The sequence below is a fragment of the Haliaeetus albicilla genome, chromosome 12, assembly GCF_947461875.1.
Source record: "Haliaeetus albicilla chromosome 12, bHalAlb1.1, whole genome shotgun sequence".
In the NCBI taxonomy this organism is placed as follows: domain Eukaryota; kingdom Metazoa; phylum Chordata; class Aves; order Accipitriformes; family Accipitridae; genus Haliaeetus; species Haliaeetus albicilla.
Window position 1 is genome coordinate 19650506 of NC_091494.1, and position 20242 is coordinate 19670747.

Consider the following 20242-nt stretch of genomic DNA (forward strand, 5'->3'; position numbering starts at 1 on the left):
TGCTTGGCACTGCTATGCTCTGGGGGATGCCACCTTCATGGCTGATTTGATGCCTGGTTTGAAGACCAGGTCTCTTGCTAAGCACAAGGATGCTGCTGCCTGCCCGTCTGGGTCAGAGCAGAAGATGAGACACATTGGTGAGCCCCAGAGACAGAAGGATAGAACATCAGAGTCTGCCAAAATGCCAGTCCTATGAAGAGCAAGAGACTTTTACTGGAGAAAAGGCTTTATTAAGGAGGGACATTGTAACATACCATATTGCTCTGGTGCTCCAGGTCTCTGGGAGGACTCAGAGACCCAGCACAAATACTTAGCTCAACCACACAGGTGTTGAGCCTGCCACCTTGGTGAGAGGCCTCTCTTACCTCAAGACTCTTCCATCAGCAGTGTTTGTCTCCGATGAGGAGGGGCTGAACCCTGCTGGAACAGGCTGAGGGTTAGGTAAGGAGAGAGGCAGCGTTTAGATCCTTGTGGCTGAGCAGTGGCAGGTAAGCAGTTATTTCAGATGACAAACTGCCCCAGGATGGAAAGCAGCAGGATAGATTTGAATAGAGTTGCTGTCAAAATATTAGTGCTGGATCATGGGTCTGCAGGATTGTAATAGTGCAGAGCCTGGCCCTCAGGATGCAAGGCTGACTACAGCTTCTTCTGTCCCTTCACTTTCTGTCTCTCTTTGTCCATGGCAGCTGCTTGTGCCTGCAGCCGACTCCAGTACTCAGGCAACTGCTCCCTGAGTCCCAGCCGACTCTGCTGCCTAACGAGGGAAGAAAAGGGTGGTTAAAACAGTCCCTGCCATTCCCCCAGTGCGCAGACAACCTTAGCCTGGTTCCCTCAAGGGTCCCTGGGTCTCGAAACAAATTAAGCAGTTCAGACTTCTTGTGTCCAAAAAACCTCAGTGATTCCCTCATGCCCCTCAGCACTCAAGTTTGCTGTTCTTGACAGCAATGACCTCCATATTTCTCTTTGCCTGTTATCCTCTATAGACACACGTCTCACTGCAGTTGTATTTGCTCTGCTCTGGCTTCAGCTCTCAGTACCCAGGGAGCAAGATATCCCTGGAGGTGATGTCTCCCCACTTTTTCTGGTATAAGGCAGACAAGAGTCTCCTCTCCAGCTCTATGAGAATGAGGGACAGAACTGGTGGCTGGTAGCATAGGATGAAACTTTTCTGCATTTAACTAGCCAGACAACACCACAGGATTCACACTGGACACAAGGAATTAGGGATGGCTACTAGGTAATATGTGCTGTAAGGTCATACCTGCACCCACCGGTTCCATTTCAAATTGGAGAATTAAGGCATAGTGAAAAGAACAAACAGAGTATCATTGACGCGGATCTGGCCCCAGGTTGCCAAAAGAATTCAAGGAAAAAGTCACCCAATAAGAGATGTCACATTGCCATCTAGTGACAGCATGAACTCAATGCATCAGCTAAGCTCTGACTGCAACCTCGGCCTGAGGCTTCTGGAGACCTTCTCAAAGCAAGAAAACTCGAACAAAAATCTACCTAAACATCAAGTGAACGTAGAAACGGAGAGGAGGAGCAAGGTACAAAAAAGATCCAGCTCTGCCTCGCTATGGGGTCAAAAGGAAGATGCAGACGATTGAGGATCATATTCCCAGACAATCTTGCACAATCTGTGTTGCGCAAAAGCACATTAGAACTAGCAAGCCCTCTCTACCTGGAATGATAAGCCTGCCCCAGGCATCCTGACTTACAGCAGTTAAGTTGTTCCAGGAATGACAGACGAGAGAAGGAAGGGTTCTGAGTGGCTGTCAGGAATCCAGCTACCTGAACATCAACCTTACCCAGACATAAATCTGTCACAACACAGAAGAACCCAGAAGCTCCAGGGCGTGACCTTGCATGGACCTGAGCAACACCACAGCTTACAATAATTCCGGTGCACTTACCTATCAGTCTGAAGGAGAACCTTACCTATCACGTAAGAAAATGTTACATCTCTCGATCCATGGCAGGTTCTGCAAGGATTTCAGAGGCAAATCTGGTTCCTTTGGGAAAGCCTCCTTCAGTGGGTAGGAGTTGAAGTCAAAAAGGAAGATGGTGCTGTGACTGGCTCTGCTCTGTGCCAGTGCATCTGTGTTCTGCTGCCTATCTCCTAGACAGAGAAAAAGAACAGTGGGTTATTGCATCAGGAGTCATCCAATAAGAATTATCAAGGATCAGTGCACAGCTGAATGCACCCAGCAACCACGTACCTAAGACCACTCCAAGGCGCTACCCACCTCGAAGCAGCAAGCACTGATTCACACCATCCACTATGAACACTGGCTGCCAGGAGGATGCTACAGCATGAGAAGGTGGAGTACTGAAGCAGTAAACAATCTGCGATGTGGCAGTATTCATCAGGGACACCGTGCCATCCCAGGAGAAGATCAGGACCTGAAACAGCAAGTTGACACTTAGAAATAGATGTAAAAGAAGTTAAAAGCATTTCCTGGAAAGGACATGGAATGACATTCAGGACTTCACATCCCCAACTATGATGCTGTTTTCTTTGCCTGCCCAGTAGTCATAGGGCCACAGCAGATCAAGAATAGGCCATGCAGGGAACTTGGACTGGAATTGCTGCAGGTTGGGATTGGAAAAAGGCAGCAGGGGAGGTTAGAAATTAACTAGATCCAGCTTTCTGCATGGTTGGCTCTGGCGAGCAGATTTTAGTCCTTTTCTCCCCATGCCTGAAAACTTTCTGAGGCCACTTGAAAGGTCTGGCTGGACTTGTGCTTGTAAATTCTCCTCACCATGATGCCCTCTCATATTTGACCTTGATGCCTGAAGCTTCATGGCTGAACCCTCTTGTCTTTGCAGTTGGACCTATCCATGTGCAGAAGGCCTTCGGTGCCACCCATATCAGTGGTCAATTAGAGGACATGAGTGCAAGGGGATACTGACTAGGATCACGGAAGAGAAATCCTTTGAGAGTGACCAGCTACATACAGACCTGTAACTGGTGCAGGAAGTCCCCATGCTAAAAATAGTTGGAGGCTGGGAAAGGATGTGAGGGCAGTACCATATCTGATTGCCCTGTTCTTTATCTTCTAGGCACACAGTTACAGCCATTACTGGAAACAGGATCCCAGGCCAGATGGCCCTGTGTTCTCACAGAGTTCTTGAGAGCTGGCAGTAATACTCACTGCACTGGGGAATGCCAGGACAGGCACCACCGTGCTGACAGCAAGATTCGGATCTTCAGGCCTGTAAAACAGACTCAGTCTTATGCCGCTGTTTCATGTACCTGGCACGTACTGAGAGGCTGTGATAATGACAACGGCAGTTTGTGGCACACAGTCTGGCATAAAGTTCCAGCCAAGCCCCTTCCCTATGGAGACAAAGCCTGCCTCCTCCTGGGCAGGAACCCCCGAGGCCCATCCCTGTGCAAACCTGCCTAGGAACTATGCTGGAGATAAAAATCCCCTGCCTGTCATGGAAGCATGAAACCATAGCCTTCAGAGCAGCAGCTTCCCCAAAGTTGACACTTCTCCTCAAACCAAGGGGATAAGTGAACATAAAATTGCTAGAAAGATGGCAAGAAATGTTTACTCTGGCAAGGGCAGAAGAGAGAAGAAAAAATTCCCCTGGGTACCTGGCAGAGACCCAGCTAGTTGAACGTCAGCCCTGGAGTAGTGCTACAAGCACTTGTGTTCTGGTGCACAGAAGAACTCAGAAGCACCCCCAATTCTGGCATAACCGTTGGATCTTAGCACTGGAACTGACTCCTAGCAAAACCACTCTTGCTGCTGACAGCAGCATGGCAGAGCCATCTGGGTAAAAGCAGTAGAAATTTCTCTACTCCACAGAAATCTGGGGCTCCCTGCCAGACCTGACCGCTATACCACATGGTTTCTTTGGCTGGTGTAAGGTCCATCAGTCTGCCTCACCTGTCTGCCAGGAGCGTGATGCTGGACTTCCCGGCCCTGGGTGCTTTCACCAAATAGAAAGAGCTGTCTGTACATAGCACTAGAAGCTGCACGATGGGACAGACAGAATCTGTGCCAGGACAAGGTGTCTCATCGCTAACAGCTGCAGAACTCCGCAGGAAGTGGATACTACGGATGAGACGTTCCTCTACAATGGCAGTCACAGACAGTGGGTATCCTGAGGAAGCAGCGATGCGGGGGGAAAGACAGCAATTTAGTAAGAAAAAGGAAATGGCAATTTATCCAAGGAAAGCTTAGCTTGGACTGTGGCCTACTCGGGGACAGCAGCCACCAGAACAATCCTGATGGCAGAAGATTCTTCTGCCAGAAGAATCCCTGCATCGTGGCAGGATGACACTAGCACCGATGGCAGCCTGGACTGTGATGCCACAACAGCCTTAAAGATGACCTGAGGGTGCAGTGACAAAGCAGTGGCTGTCTCACAGCCTCAGGGCAAGACAGGCATCAGTCCTCAGTTCACAGCCCCTGCATTGCTGTGGATGGGAAGGGTTCTGTCAGGGCTAAGGCAGTCACGCTGTGTTGGCAACTTCTGGCCAAGCATCCCATGAAGGAGTCCAAATTATTTTCAGTTTTGCTTGTAAACTCACTGCCAGCCCCCTGTTCACACCAAGCCAGAGCCTCAATCTCCTAGGGAAGGGAGCAATTTATCCACTGTGATTCCAATGCACAGTCCCAAAGGGCAAGCTCACCTAGGTGTTTATCCCAAATAGTTATTGTTGCATCTTCACATGCCAGTGCCAGGTACCTAGAGCAGGAGCTGACAGCCGAGCATGCAATTGGAGCTGCACATGGCCACACAACATCAGGCTTTGGATCAGAATCTAAACAGAAGGACATGAAGACAGGTAACTGTAAGAAGGTGCAGAACATTCTCTCTCATGGTACCAGCTTTCAGTTTCCCAATAGAACATGCACCATTCTGGGGTCTCCTGCCAGAGTGGCTTCACTCAAAATACTGCCAGCCTACACAACATAGAGCCCTACAATCCAGCCTAACCTACAAGATATAGGGCAGCTCTCCTCCCCATTCCTCATTTCCCTGAATCATGAAGATCTGACTGAATGACAGCCACTGGTCACTGAATACTCCCACTCCCTACAGACTGCTCTGCTAGAGAAAGCAAGACTTTCTTACCTGATTGCTCCTTGAGTGGACGGTTAAGTAAGTACAAGCAGAGATTGTGGCTTCCATCCCAGTGCACACCGATGCCAGCTGGAACATCTGGTACAAAGAAGGGGACAATAAAAAAGAGAAGGAGATCAGAGACAAAGAAAGGAACAATCCAGGACACTAAAATACCATTAGAAAGCTCTTATTAGAGCTCTCACGGTTTCCTTGATGGGACTTACAGAAACTCTGCTCACACGGAAACTAAACCACAACAAACTCTTCCCTTGCCTGTTATTTTTATCTTGCCTATGTGCCCCCTCATCTTTTTTGGTGTTTTGGGGGTTTTTCGTGTAGTGGGTTTTGGGGGGTTTTTTTTAACTATGGAGATAAGTTTGTTTGACTCCATGCCAGTGACTGACTTATAAGTCTTAAGGTTGACATTTTTATCCAAGCTTATGTCCTTGGAGATGGAATTTATGTAGTGAACCCAAGCCACAGCCATTGAGCTCTAACTGGAGCTCTACATCATGCAATGATGTGCTTCATATGTTAACAGCTTTTTGCCCATCTGGATTACCTGGCTGTACTTTCATTTCAGGTCCCACCTGTAGGATCCGGCTAGGCAGAAGAAAATGAGAAGTAGCATGTCTGAAAAAAAGGAAGTATGAAATATATATAAAAGAAAGGCCTTGATAGTAGGCAGCACTGGGACAAGACCTGGAATGGCTCTAGCCCCCTGCCCTGAAGCCTTGGGATGAAGGAGGCAAAGCTAAGACAGAGGCTTCCATCTACACTTAAAAAGTGCCCTGTGTTGAAGTCTCATGGACTGAAATTCTGGTTGGTGCTCCCACTCACCTGGGGATCTCTTCCTTGCTCTCTCTCACACCCTCAGCCTCCAGATACTCCCGATAAGTGCTGCGGAAGATTGCTTCCTGCTGCTCCCACTGGGAGTCCTTGATTAGGTGATTGTACCCCAAGCCAAGCATGCTGTCATCATCCACTTTCTTCAAGGCATCCAAAGGGCTTTTAAAACTACTGCCTGGATTGGGAACACAAAGGGAAAAGGCACAGCCCTGGAGAAGCAGACACCATGGAGTGCTCAGAGGTACTTTGACCATCCTGCCTTCAGGGTGGCACTGTCTTGAAGAGGGACACATTGCATCTTCCTGGTAGAAGTATTTCAACATTAAGAATATATTCTGTGGGACTTTCTATATCACTAGCCCATTTTCCAGTATTTGAAGGCAGAGACTAGGGCAAGTCATCTGAGGACCCAGCTCACCTTGCCTTTCTGTGTCATTCTCCCTGAAATTGTCCCAGCATAAGGTCTGCTCCATTCCCATCCTCAGTATTTTCCTATGAATCCAGGACTCAGAGTGGTGAACTAGGGGTGCCGCCAGGTTGCTAGGATCTGGGAAACGACCTCCTCCCTCTCTGGTGACAATGAAGCTGAGGGTGTATGACACCCACTTCAAGACATGCTGAAGTATTTTGTGCTAAGGTGACATGTGACATGGTTGGGTAAGAAGCAACTCCCACTACAGGATTACATGTAACTACAAAGACAGGTCAGGAAGGGACCAGGGAGCATGTTACTGAAACTTTCTGACCTGTTCTGTACTCATAAGAGCCATGATTCCTTTGCCACCTGAAGGAGGCTGCAGGTTTCAAGTACAGAATCAGTCCTAACCTGTAATGGGTTTGGGTGGCTTCACTTTCAGCAGCAGCACTGGGAGACTCAGCTTTGCATCAGCTTGGTTTGCAGACACAGGAGACTCCTGCAACAGAAAAATGTTGGCCTGAGAACTGTGTTGTGCCCTATGCTGCTGAGTTTTCACCTGTTCATGGGAATCAAGCGCTTCCTAACATAAGTGTATGCTAAGCTTGGCTGACACTGCCTAGAAGATACTGGGTTTAGGCTCATTCTTCAGGCCAAAACACAGAAGCTTGAGGGAGGTCACTGCTTTCTCAACATTACAAAGGATGTCCTGCCCAGACACCTCCTGTCTTTGTGCCCTAAATAACCTCCACTTCTGATTTTACTAATCTCTCTGAAATACTCTTGTTGCAGCACAGGCCTGGGTGGGGCACATCCAGGCTCAGGAAAAAAAAAGAAAAAAAAAAAAAAAAAAAGAAGTAGGACTAAAGGTTGCAGAGTGCTTCTGAATACAAGAACCAGATTTTACTTCAGAAAGACCAGGACTGGAAGAGGTCACATATGTGCTTGGCTAGGAATGGAAAGTACTACAGGGGACTAGCACCAGTCTGTCCCCACCACCCCACCCACCCACCGACATTGACACTTGACTAAATAGAAAAGATCTGGCTAAATAATCAACCACGTCTGAGAAGGAAGTGACAGGAACTTGGGTAGTTTATGTGGAATCAGCAAAGAGGGAACACCTGGGTGTTCACTTTTTGCTTGGCCAGGTTAAGAGGGATGTTTGCCCTGAACACAGGGCTGAGAAGCAGCTCCCTCTTAAACGGCCAGGAAAGTCTCTGATGAAGGAGGAGGGAAGAGTTACAAGGCACGTATCACAGAGGGTTAGCTGGAGGTGCTGGGCAGAAGGTGCCTGTGGGTTGAGAAGTGAAATCTAGCAGGGTGAAAGCGATGCAGGAGAGGGTTAAGCACTGACTCATCATTTAAAATTCCCCATAACAGCTCAGGACATTCATCGAGGCCAGTTACCATGTCTGCAGAACCGTCTCCATGCAGCTCCAGACTTTTCTGCCAAAGAACCAGAGGTGGCAGTGGTTAGTACCAACAGGCAGAGACCCTGCCCTGCTCTAGTGGGTTCAGACGTGACCCCACCAGGCTCAACCGGTGGATAGCCTAAAACACGAACCCTGGTTCAAGACCAGACTCCCAAGTGGAGCTATCAGGCCGGATTCCCACTCCCTCACCTCCCCCCAGTAACATAATGGAGAAACCCTGTGGGAATACCCTTATACAGGGCCTCCTCAGATGGGGCAATACTGTTGGGAAAGGAGCTGCCGGTTTCAGGGAGGGGCAACAGGAATGCTAGCCCTGGGACCAAGGGAACCTCGTTGGAAAGCCAGTCTTGGGAGAGTAAACATGTCCCAATAACAAAAAGGCCTTGTGAAATGTGGGATGGGCGGCTGTAGCAGCTGTAGAGACATATACTTCATCTCCCCAGGGCCGACAGACTTGTTCAGCCTGTATCTTGCTGTCACTGTCTGCAGGAGCAAGGCTTGGGGAAAGACCTGTAGGCAAAAGAGTGCAAGAAAAAATAGCACAGTGGGAGATGGATCTGTTTTGTACCGCAGATGTCCAAGTTGGCCTCCTCTCCCTGCAAGCCAGCCCTGCTGCAGCTCCTGGGTTCTTTTCCGCCTCCTTCAGCCAGGAATCCTTAGGCAATCGGTAGATCTCCAGCCAAGCTTTTGTGCTGTCTGCATTGGGAAACCATGTTGAGCAATTGGAAATGAGGAGAAAAGGTCTTTCAAGCAAGCAGCCTCTGTTATCTTATATCCTTAAAACAAGATTTTGATATTTTTTGAAATATAAAATCCCTGTGAACTCCACGCAGCCCACCTCTCCTCCCACTTAATGCTTCACATGCTTGACTGAGACTGATGTCTCAGCCTCCAGTTCAAGTCCTTGAGGTCCAACATCCACCAAACAAATTCCATTAAGCAACTCAAAGAATTTGACCTGTAGCCTCTGAGATAAAGTAGAAAGTGAGACATGGTCTCACACTGGTTCTCTGTGGATGCTACGCATCTCATTCTCAGCATATGTCCAGGCAGATTCCACCAAACAGGTTCAAAAAACCTGCTAGCAGCAAATGGGTTGACAAAGGCAGCTGCCATGAAGCAGAAGAATGTTGTAGCAAGGAGTTTGTTGTAGTGTTTTTAAAGACTGCCTCTGTGCTGTCTGGCTTATGTCTGCAGAGAAAATTCTTCAAGTGTACGTATCTCCAGTGTAACAGTGAGCCATAGCGAACCAGAGGAAGAAAGGAACCAGTGGTTCCTGCCCACTCCTCTCTTCACCTGCTGATTCTTTCCCTCTTGTTGTAGTTTAGTTCTCCAGCTATGCCAGCTGAACCACCTGTAGGACTGTACCTTTCAACTGCAACAGAGAAATGAAGAGGAAGGCAAGAAGCTAAGAAGGCTTTCCTATGAAGAAATTGTAATGGGCAACTCTACTTTGAGGATCCTGAGGTAAAGGTGTAGAGAAAAGTGTTCTAGCTTGGTCTCAGGTCCTTCTGCCGTTGTATGACCCAGCTTGGACTTTTTTTACCCCAATGTCCACCATGAAGCTGATTTTGTCCTACTTCTTACTGATCTTTTTCTACTCTTCCTACCTCATCATAACAGAAATTACAATACCCAGTTCTTATGTAGTGATTTTCCTTTGCAGAAAAGGGTTTGGTACTTCTGGAGACGAGTGGGAAACCTGCTTTCACTGAGCCTTCTGGGAGCTGGGAACTGCACTGACCAGTTCCAGACAGCTCAGTTTGGGATCAGTCCTGATCCATACCAGGCCTTTTGGAGAGGACAGAGAGTGCCAGGAGCAGCTCTCTAAGCTGGAGGAAGGACTGGGAGGGTTAGGAACAGGATCCCTGGAACCCAGAACACTTTGAGCATTTTAAAAGCATTGCTGCTGGCCCCTCTGCTAGAACACAACAGCCGTCACGCAACACACCATGTTCCTCCACTTGCCTTGCAGCAGGACTCCTGCATAATCACCTCCTGGGGACAGCACCACCTCCTCACAAGTACTTCGTTTGCTGATATCCTCCTGCCAAAGAAAAACGGGCTGGCATCAAAGCAAGATCACCGATTCAGAGAGCTCCACGGCCTTACACAGTTCTCAACAGGGTGAAGGCCAGACAGATTGTTGGAAGAATAGGAATAAATACGGGGCAGCACTCTTGGAGTGCTGCTGCCCATGACAGAAATTCCTGAGGGCAGTTAGTACTCCTCATGAGTGATTACTTACCAGCCTTTGCCCAGTGCCTATGGAATTAACTCAGTACTTACCATTTCATTTAGGATTTTAACGAGTAGGAAGCCTCCCTTGTGAAAGCAGAAGAGCCAGACAAGCCCTGGAATAGAAATAGAAAAGTAACAGTAGCAGGAGGAGAGAAGTGAACAGATAGTAGCCATGCTCTTGGGAGATGGCTGTTAAAACACGCAGGAGAGTGAACAGGACTACATTTTCTCCTGGGCTCAAGGAAGAATATCCCACCACTTCCAGCACTGAACTTTTGCTGGCTTCCTTATGCCAGCACAAGCAAACACTCGATTGTACATGGAGATGGATAAGCCAGTTTGAAAAGTATCTCCACCAGAATTGATAGGTTTCAGATGAATCAACGAACCAACCTATTTACCACAGGGCTGTGCAATTACAGGTGCTGAAACAAAGCACAGGCAGGAGTTCATACCTAGCAATGGTTCTTTCTCTCTGGTCCAAGGTGTTCCTAAAATTTACTGCGCTTCACTCTCAGCTCTGCACCTGCCTCTGCTGCTCCGGAGAGGACACCAAACCCCCACCTTCTACTAATCACAAGGCCCTATGGGCCACTCTGTCACCCTACAACCTGTTATCTAATGCCCTCTTTGCAGGGCTTTCTAGGAAACCTGTCAGCCATTCTAACGTTCCTCCTGACTTAGCACTCTTCCATAATGCAGCTACCAACTCTTCAGCCCCAGAGCACAGCCATCCCCAGCTAGGTCAAGGAAATCCACGTCACACTAACCCATTTCATCCACAGCAAGCAGGACGTGGCTCTCATTCCCCAAATCCGAAGCATGGATGGCACAAATCTCGGTCTTGACTGCATCCCAAGCACAGACCTCCTTACAGTCAGACACCCTGAAGGCAGCCAGACCCACGGACAGACCGACAAAGATGTATTTTCCAGACACTGCAAGGCAATTGGCTCTTCCAGTTACCTACCAAAAAAGGGAAAAGATGAGTGTACCAAACTACTTCCCCGGTGGAGGGTACATCAGCCATACCAGCGATACAATCCTACCCTTTCACCAACAGAAAATGCTGATTTATTCTACAAGGGAAAAATTTTTGCCTGAGCTTTCATCAGAAAAGCAGGGGAGGGGCTCTCATCTCTGTCACAGAGATTGTTCCTGTGCTGGGAATGAGAAAGTTTGCTCCCACCTTTTCCCTTCCAATAAGCAAAAGGGGCTTTAAAGGCCAAGAACTCAGTAGTACTCAGCCCTCCCACCACAAACGCAGAGCTGCGACGGGATGCTGAGTTCCTCTGGTCAGTCACAGAACACCAGCAGACGCCAGCGTATCCTTCACAGAACGATGGGGAAGGCAGCGCTGCCCTTCTGCTCACGACACTCCCATTAGGGTATTCACCATAACACAGAGCTGAGTTTGCCCATTTATATGCTACTGACTAATTACTGTTCCTTGGCAAACATGGGTGGAGCCAGCCTGAGAAGCAGAAGGTGAATTTAGTGCTGTTTAATATCTGCTTCTCTCTTTTCAGAGAGGTGTGATAGATGGGTGGGAAGCAGAACCTGTCAGACAAGCTTAGAAGCTGCAGCCTTTTGAAGTGAATCAGTGAGATGGTGGTGGATTCTGAGGAAGGTGATGAACAGAAGAATGTAAAATCAACTGAATGGATATTCTCTGGGAAAACTGCTATGGTGATTAACGCTATCTCTTCTGTGAGGGGCTCTGTACCTGGAATTCAGCTGTAGGAAAGCATTTTGTAGGCTGGACGTTTAGTTTTTGCACTTCTCGGAACATCTCCCTTCTTTCAATGATTTCCATAGCATTCTCAAAAACCAGCATCACCAGTTTGTTGACCATCCTGAAGGGCTGAGGCAACGCATCACGCTTTTGATCAGGATCCTGCAGGAAGAAATCTTCCTCGTCTTCCTTTAGCCAGTCCTTTTCAGATGGTGGAGGAATGTCCCGGGGATCCTTCTGGATATACACAGCCATGCTTCTGCCAGTCCAGATGCAAAACACACCACAGATGCAGGAATCACAGTAGATGCAGAAGAACGAAGAATCGTGCAATATCTACTTTCATGCGGTAATGGGGGAAAAGAAAAAGATTATTAATGATCTCTAGGAGGGAAGGGGGGGCTCCTTTCAGTATCGATAGCCAGAGCAACCCTGTTCTACGTAGCTAATTTCTACTCGTTGCACCGCCTCTGTTACTCAGGGGTTTTGTCCTGCTCTGGGAACACCAGCCACGCAGGCGGCCGTAGGTTACCCACAGAAAACGGGAGGGCAAAAGCTTTGGCACGAGTTTGTACAAGAGCTACGACAAAGCTCTGGCACGAGTTTGTACAAGAATTACGACACAGCATTAAAAAATATTAGCTTGTTCTTCATTAAAAGACTTATTCGGCCTAGATAGTATCCCAACAATTAATTTGGAAAGCGGGTGGTTTCACTGGACGTTATAAACTTACTTCCCTTCCAAGCCCCCGGGTGCTTTCTGAACTTCCCCCTCGGGGCCGGGGCACCTCAGGCCAAAGCCGGGCTCACGGCGGACCCACCTCCACCGCCGTCACCCCACACAGCGGCCTAACCTCGGAGCAGGAGCCGAGGGGCCGGGCGGGGCGGGGCCGGGCCGGGCCGGGCCGGGCCGCTCCAGCCTCCCCGAGGGGAACCGCCGCAACCACCGCCGGCGCCGGCGCGGCCGGGGGGAGCCTTTAGCGGGGACACCTGCCCCGCTGTTGACGGTCGCCGTGGCAACGGCGCGGCGCGGCAGGGCCCGGCCGGGAACGCGCACCGGAGCGGAGGGTTCCCCCGGCGGGGCGGCGCCAGGGCGGAGCGGAGCGGGGCGGGGCGGGGCGGCCGCGGACCCCGCACACCTCCCGCCCGCGGCTGCCGCCGCCGCCGCCGCCATGGAGGGCTTCGTGGACTTCACCAACCGCAGCCAGGGCCGCGACCAGCTCTTCCGGTGAGTGCGGCCGCCCGGCCCCGGCCCCGGCCCCGGCCCCTGGGTGCCGGCTCTCCGGGGACCCCCGTGGGGCGGAGCATCCCCACCGCCCCTCTGGGTGTTGGGGCCCTCGGCCGGCCCCTCACGCAGCCCCCCGCCGCTCTAGGGCCCCCTGCCTCAGGCAGGAGAGCTGCCCGGTCCGCCCGGGCCGGCCCCGGCCCGGCCCTCTCCTGCCGCGCCGCTCGCCGCTCTGCCGGCCCTCAGCCGCCCCACCTGCGCTTGTGCCCCTTCCCCGAGGGGTATAACTCACCCCGGCACCGCCCGGGTGCGAGCGGGGTGACCTTCAGCTCGGAAATAAACGCTGCCCCTGCTGCAGATTGTCCGCGTTTCACCTGTGTACCGTTTTCCTCATTTTTTCCATTCCAGAGCCACTCAGTACACATGCATGTTGCTTAGCTATTTAATAGAGCATAAGGCTGATAAAGAGAAGCTGGTAATGAAACTCAAGCAGTTGGAATCTAGCATGAGCTCTGGCCGGAAAAGTAAGTACCTGGTGTCTAGAGGGATGAGTCCGTCTTCACTTGCTCCTTCCAGCAGAACAGCTCCTGGCCTTGCGCTTTCTGTAGTTAACTTACCTAGAGCCACAAAACCTCTTTTAGTACATTCACAAAATTGTCAGTAGACCTTATCCCTGCCTTGGCTTGCCAGGCTAGATAGGGCCAGAGAGACATTTATTACTTCTTCAGCCTCCTCTCCGATCAGGCAGTCTGAATTATCGCTGAGAGAACTAGAGAAATAAGTTAACAGTCAACGGTTGCTGCAGACATCGAGTTGTCGTCTCTGTTGAAGGACAGACCGCAGAGTTACGATGCAAGGCCGGCTTACTGAGCTTTCATTAGTCCTTCCAGCTAATTTGTTGAGATGGCCTAACGTTAAAGATCATCATGCCAATAAAATCACCTCTGAAGGACCATCCTTCAATATGGCTTTTTATATCCTACTTCACATATTAATTTTCTTCAGCATTTATACTCTACTAAATCATATACCCTTCCATACTTTTCTCATAGTCTAACCATTTCCATCACTTCATTCTGTGTCACAGTTGCATCCGTTATGGTCACACTGTTGCTGTGGTTGTATTGCTTGCTTTCAGGTTGATCTTACACCTACTTACCAGTTGCTCAATCCTGGAACAATTTCAATACATGAGGCAAATATTCTCATTTAATATGTTACCATGGGTTTGTTTTATAATTCCAGTTAGCTCCAGAGTATGGTGATTTCTAGCCGAGAGGCCAGCTGGTTTATCGGCATCGCCATAATTCTCCTGCTTCTGCTAAACAATTCGCTAATAGACGTCAGGCCTAAATTCAGGACTCTTGCAGTTCCACTAAGCTTGGGTGCTGCCAACATCTGTCACTGTGACGGTGCAGCAGGTTATGAAAAGTATTTTTCATAATATTGTGTTAACATTCACAGGGTGAAACCTAAACTGTGCAGCGGATGAAATCAGGTTTGCCATATTTTATAGCTTGAAATGTAATACACTGTTCCTGTTTGCAGGGAACTACGTGTACCTCTGACAAATTCATGGCTGAGGAAGGACTTGGGTCTCAGTGTGCTCGGCACATGAATCACCAGCTTTCACAGAAGCTTAGGAAAGTTGTAGCTCATGGTTGCAGTGGGGTTAATGCCGTAACATCTCCTGTCCACAGAGTTAGGTGAAATCCAGTGAAGCTGAAATTGGAGGCTCTGTGTCACGTTTTTTGCTGACACTGACTCGTTCAGAGGTGTGAGTGGTATTGGTCCAGAGGGCACCCAGGCGCTGAGAACAGAGCGGCAGGAGAAGGCTGCAAGTCCAAGCTATTGACAAAATTTGTGTGTAGGTCCTGGGCCGGTGCAGGACAGAACTGAGATGCTTACACCCCTTTTCTCGCTAATACTAGCTTCTCACGCTGTGAGAGGAAAATGCTTAAGCATGCAAATGCCCAAAGCCCACTTTTAAAAGTACATGTGGACAGTGACATGCCAAGTTGTCCTGCGTAGGGCTGTGTGTCTGCGGTAAAGGCTAGGCCATGCTAACCTTTTGGGGTTTCTCGCAGTGTTCAGACTGGGCAACATGGTACATGCCTTGGTAGCAGCCAGGAGAACTACACAGCTGCCAGATGTGGTTCCTCGCTTCTGCCTTACAGCCTCCAACCTGACTCGTGCCCTCTACTTCGTCTGCGATGCTGTCCTGTGGTTGAAAAGCATTGGGCTCCGACCTGATGTCGATAAGCTGAAGTGGCGGAATTGGGCTACCAAGTGTTACTACTTTTCACTCCTGATGAATCTAGCCAGGGACTGGTATGAGATCTCCTGGAGGCTGGAACAAGCTGTACAGGAAGAAAAGACAAAGGAGAATTCCTTCTGGGACAAACACAATCAGGAACTAAACCGTGTGAGATGTGATGGTTTGCACGGTTTTCTCCTCCTGCTGTTTCAGATACTGAAAAGACATCCTCCTTTGCTGCTGGACTTGGTGAAGAATCTCTGTGATCTCTCAGGTCCTTTGGATACGCTAGGGATCTGCAAGACCAACCCAGGAGTGATTGGTTTCTGTGGCGTCCTCTCCTCCCTGGTGGGGATCCTCACAATAGCAAGCCCACAGCTGAAGCTGAAACAGTGACATAAAAGGAGCTGCATAGTATGCAATGATCTTTGATCATCTGATAGGTTTTTATCCTCCATATGGCACTTTCAAAATGAACATGTCTCACAGTAACCTCAAGATTAATTTTGTCCTCTGAATAAGTGAATTCTACCCTTTTTCCTTCCCCATGTCTTTGCAGATGAGTTTGGTGCTATGACACACTCCCTGATGGAGTGGAGATGGGAGAAGGCAGAGTAATATTTCACAAAGAGAAACAGGACTTGGAACATGGCTGCTAGATAAGGAAATACTGATGTTCCTATATTTTAACACAGGGTTGTGAAATAGCTGCATAGACAACTGTAATAGGTATATAACTCATAACTAATCATGTTTACACTGGAAAGCTGGAATTCACCCATCAAAGTCAGATTTTCTATATTGGGCTCAGGCAAGTTAGAAGCTGTGGTTAAAATGGCCTGAAGTCAAGTACGAGTGTTCTGATGGGTTTGGGTTGGTGGATCCTGTTACCTGTAGGCAGTGGTTTGAATGCAGTGTGATGCTAACTGAAGAGAGGTATGATCTGACCTTCCGATGATCTCTGTAATGTGCACTGGTGACACTGGATCTGTAGTCCAGCGAGTGCCAGTTTGTGTCCCAGGAAATCAGCACTTTCTTCTTTTCCTTCGATAATGTGAGCCAAGGACCACTGGCCACCAGCTCTGACTTCTTCAGCAGGCCATGGCTGAGGGTTTTGGTGAAGGACAGCGTGTGGGAGAAGCTTGTCTGAGTGCTGATGATGCTGTGATTTCTAGGGAACTGGGTTTCCAAAGCTGTGAATCTGGAATCACTCACAAGCACTGAATTTCCCATTACACACGCACCTTAATTCCCAAACCCCTGTGATTCCAAGTGCAATGATTTTCCATTAATCGTACTGTGATAAGGAGCTTGTTTTGCTGTTTTAATTTTATGTGAAAAATTCCAGTATAATAAGGAGCTTTGGAACCTGCAGTTAAGGAGAGAAGCTGGGCTCAGAGCTCGTTGAGTCAGAAAAACTGCAAGGGTGTGTTCTAGTTGTGTAAGCTCCCGGAGGGAAGGGAATGGACTTGGTCGTGATAATATAAGAATCCCCTGTGAGAAGGAAAGCTTATTACTGGATTTGGGCATTCATGGTTTAGATTTTCCTATCCTCCCCTCTCATGGCCACAAGATTTCATGTGTGTTCCCTCGCTGGCTGAATGGGTTCTACCATTTGAAAATGCCTTACATTTGCCCTGCAACTGCATTATTGCTCATCACTTACCTCGCTGGGAATGATTGCCTGGCAGTGTAATCTAGGTTAAAGGAGAAATGCTGTGTCCAGCTGACTAACATGGCATGCAGTCTTTGTTGCTCCTGACTTTGCAGAGTACCAGTTCTGACACCACCTGAGAAAAATTTGCACATTATATAGGAGAAAAAATTATCATTTTTCTTCATCAGAGTTAGGCCTGTGTGTTCTGCTACTTTCTGGTACAAGGACTCCTTGATTAATCTGTCAGGAGATGTGAACAGAGACTACGCTAACCTGGACTAAGGTACTCTCTTATTATTTCTGATGCTGTCTGGAAACAGAAATTAAAAGGTGTTGGTCTCTATTAAAAGGTGAAGGCTGTGGAATTGAGTAGACACGGTAAGGCAGTGCCCCAGTTTACCTTAAGTCATTGTGGTCGGGCTTGGAATTACTTCTAGTTTGAATCTGAAGTGTTAGCGTGCCAATGAAGTGTTTGAGAAAAGAGATTGCTGGGCAGGGTAATTAAGTGTGCTTGAAGACCAAATGTGGCCTGCAGCAGCTCTTCTTTTTCATATAGAAATGAATACCATTAAAAGTAGAGCATACTGGTGGTTCAGACTAAATGGAGCATTATGTATGGGATATGTTGTCTTCAAGGGCCTTCTCTCCTTTTCAACAATGGGGTTTTTTGTTTCTTTACTCCATTTGCCTTTGAGCTCCTGGCAATGTGGATCCTATCCCTCCCTTGGTCAGATTTGATCATGACCCCAGTGTGTAGCAACCCCTGTAAGGAAGGAAGAGGAGTCTTGAAGATTTGGCAGCAGAGGTTTGGCTACCTTTTTTCTACAGAATTTCATCTTCTTGCAAAAAAATGCATTTTGAATTCCTCTCAGGGGAGCTGTCGGACACAAAATACTTCTTTCACTGGTTTGTGAACTGATTTGTCTTTTTCTCTTGTACTTCATAGGTAAAGGGAAATGAATTAATATAGTGACGTGGCCCCTAGGCAGCTACACCTCCCTGTGCCCTGTGGAGGGAGAAGGGTAGGTTTTTCCCTTGTGCCAGGCAGACACTGTGCAAAGCCATGAGCCAGGCTTTGATGTTTCTTCTGTAGGCACTGGCATGGATTAGCAAGTATGGACTTCATGTGGGAGATGGGGCAGTGAATTTTCAGCCTCTCTCAGCCGTACCTGTCCCATTCTACATGATGTGGGTTGGAACTTAGAGGATTAACTCTCTTTACTGGATGTTAAGCACTAATACTTGCCTTCTGCATCCCAGCTGGAGGCTAGCAATTTAATATACCTTAATGTAATGTGACTGAAGCCACAGAATCACGATCATATGGAGAAAATCCTTTCAGTGCCTTTGTTTGTTTGTTTGTTTCTAATACAGCAGTTGAAATAAGGACAGCTGTTTGAACACAAGCAATAAACTGAGATGAGTGTGACACCGTGTCTGTGTGTGACTTAAAGGGTGGGGAAAAGAGATGCCGAAGGAGGAATCCTCCCTCTGATCTCTGAATTTTATGAAGGATGATGCTGTTAAAGAGACAGCTCCTATATTTGCTCTTGGGTTATAGAGCTGTCCTTTCGCAGTAGCAAGGTGGCAGCCAGATTCGTCAGATTCATTGGCCATCCCCGTTTCAGTTGCAAAAACGTGAAGAAGTAAATATGTGAGTACATGGTAAAACTGCATATGACATGTCCTGAAGCAAAATGGCATTTTTCAGAATTGCCATCAGTTGCCCTTGAGTACCAGTGGAGAGAGCTGGAGCCTTCTGCCCAATGTAGGCACAGCCACAGTGAAAGGAACGGGTGTAGCTGCATTTTAGTATCTTATAAACAACCTTTCATTTGGATGGGTCTTAGTGTCATAGGGCAAATCGCTGCAGCTGTTTAACAACAAATGTCTGTTCAGGGCAGGGAGTGAAGGGTAACATCTCCAGCTGAGATGGGGAGGGATGGAGCCGGGACAACCATTAAAACCGAGCTTACTGTTAGCTCCTATCCCCTGCAGTAAGAGCCTTGCAAACTTGGAAGCTCCAAAATGTCAGTTCCTGAACAATGTATAAAGCATTGCATTCAGCAACATTTTAGCAAGAGTTTCCTTGTGAATTACTGGTCTCATACACATTTCGTAATGGAAACTTAACAGGTGAGTGGTCTGTGTGAGATGTGCAAAGTCATCTTCTATTCTACTTACAGACAAGGCCTTCCTAATGTTAATACCATGCTTAGCATATTTCAAGAAATGCGAATTTGGGATTCCCAGGTAAATGGCAAGAACGATCAAAGGTCTGAAAACCAACATCTCCAGGGAGGGACCAAATGAACCGGTTCTGTAGAGGAAAGGTGACTGGGGGAGGGTATGAGAAGTCTTGAAGCGTCTAAAAGGTTGTCTGCCAAGAGGAAGGCAATCAGTTGGTCTCTGAATCCATCCAGGAGGTAATACATTTATATTGCAGCAAAGGAGAATTAAATCACTTTTTTTTTTTTTTGAACCGTGAGTAAAATAAAAGACTAAATGGATTGCTCAGGAAAGCAGTCCTTAAAAAGAAACTGGACAGACATCTGCCAGCAGTGATTTAGGGGGTGCTGATCCTGCCATAGGGCATAGAAATGAATTAGTTACCTCTCCAGCCCCCTCCCAGATCTAAATGTAAAGATGCCTTGCAGGTCTTTGGGGATCTGGCTCATCCCCTCACCATGGTATATTAATGGGTATGGAGTAGACTGCAGAGGCAAGGGTGTAAAACTGCTTCCCTGCACCCAGCTGATCCGGTGAGCTCTAAATGTTGCCTGCAGAAACACAGAAAGTATTTCTGGTGTGGGGGGGTGGAGGCGGTGGTACCTTTGCACTGCAGAGCCCTGGGCTGGCACAGCCTCTGCCCCGGAGGAAGGGGATGGGGTGAGCGAAGGCTTTAGTAGGGCAAAGGCTGCATTGTCTGTTGATCCCAACTCCGGCCAAGGCAGAGAGAAGGTTGGCATGGCCCCTGCGCTTTTAGCAAGGCCAGCAGGGCTGGAAAAAGTCTCAGTGCCAAGAGAGCAAACTTTTGAGCAGGCTGCTGCTGCCCTTTGTCCCGCTGTCTGGAGAGCAGTGACTCACCCCACCACCGAGCTGGAGACAGCCCAGGATATTCATATGCCTCCGCACCCAGCTAGCAAGGCAGGTCTGCGAGTTTTGCAGAGCCCCAGGCTGGAAGCGAACTCCAGGTTCTTTGGGAGAAAAGGGGGTATTTTCCTCCCATGCGTGGCTTTCCCAGGTCCCTGGGAAGTCTCCCACCCCCGTGTATGAGCAGCACAGCCAGGAGCAGGGAGCCATGGAGCCGTGTTGGGTGCACACCTCCTTGTCCTGCAC

The 20242-nt window shown here is 48.5% G+C and overlaps 2 protein-coding genes across 3 annotated transcripts; one reads left to right on the top strand and one right to left on the bottom strand.

The window, feature by feature from the left end:
• Positions 1 to 208: 208 nt before the first annotated feature.
• On the bottom strand, positions 209 to 12099 carry WDR93 (WD repeat domain 93). 2 transcript variants are annotated; one of them, XM_069798436.1, is made up of 16 exons: positions 11756 to 12099; positions 10800 to 10995; positions 10078 to 10142; positions 9757 to 9835; positions 8357 to 8484; positions 7763 to 7801; positions 6764 to 6851; positions 5929 to 6112; positions 5651 to 5721; positions 5098 to 5184; positions 4652 to 4783; positions 3903 to 4119; positions 3159 to 3219; positions 2250 to 2406; positions 1942 to 2122; positions 209 to 754 (listed from the first exon to the last, which is right to left on the bottom strand). In XM_069798436.1, the coding sequence occupies exons 1-16, from the start codon at positions 12017 to 12019 to the stop codon at positions 637 to 639; spliced, it is 2067 nt and encodes a 688-aa protein (XP_069654537.1). In that variant the 5' UTR covers positions 12020 to 12099; the 3' UTR covers positions 209 to 636. The 2 variants fall into 2 exon arrangements, with proteins under 2 accessions (XP_069654537.1, XP_009914087.1); XM_009915785.2 differs by lacking the exon at positions 7763 to 7801.
• Positions 12100 to 12874: 775 nt separating this feature from the next.
• On the top strand, positions 12875 to 18332 carry PEX11A (peroxisomal biogenesis factor 11 alpha). The gene is made up of 3 exons (XM_069798438.1): positions 12875 to 12992; positions 13398 to 13513; positions 15077 to 18332. The coding sequence occupies exons 1-3, from the start codon at positions 12937 to 12939 to the stop codon at positions 15640 to 15642; spliced, it is 738 nt and encodes a 245-aa protein (XP_069654539.1). The 5' UTR covers positions 12875 to 12936; the 3' UTR covers positions 15643 to 18332.
• Positions 18333 to 20242: the final 1910 nt, after the last annotated feature.

What these genes read in the sequence shown, in the direction of transcription:
- WDR93 (XM_069798436.1), bottom strand. Translation starts at nt 12,019, where the DNA reads ATGGCTGTGTATATCCAGAAGGATCCCCGGGACATTCCTCCACCATCT. An exon ending in GAGACGGTTCTGCAGACATG is followed by an intron (nt 6,852 to 7,762) that starts GTAACTGGCCTC and finishes TTTCTGTTGCAG; the next exon opens with GAGTCTCCTGTGTCTGCAAA. An exon ending in ATCACGCTCCTGGCAGACAG is followed by an intron (nt 3,220 to 3,902) that starts GTGAGGCAGACT and finishes TCTGTTTTACAG; the next exon opens with GCCTGAAGATCCGAATCTTG.
- PEX11A (XM_069798438.1), top strand. Translation starts at nt 12,937, where the DNA reads ATGGAGGGCTTCGTGGACTTCACCAACCGCAGCCAGGGCCGCGACCAG. An exon ending in GGCCGCGACCAGCTCTTCCG is followed by an intron (nt 12,993 to 13,397) that starts GTGAGTGCGGCC and finishes TTTCCATTCCAG; the next exon opens with AGCCACTCAGTACACATGCA. An exon ending in CATGAGCTCTGGCCGGAAAA is followed by an intron (nt 13,514 to 15,076) that starts GTAAGTACCTGG and finishes GGTTTCTCGCAG; the next exon opens with TGTTCAGACTGGGCAACATG.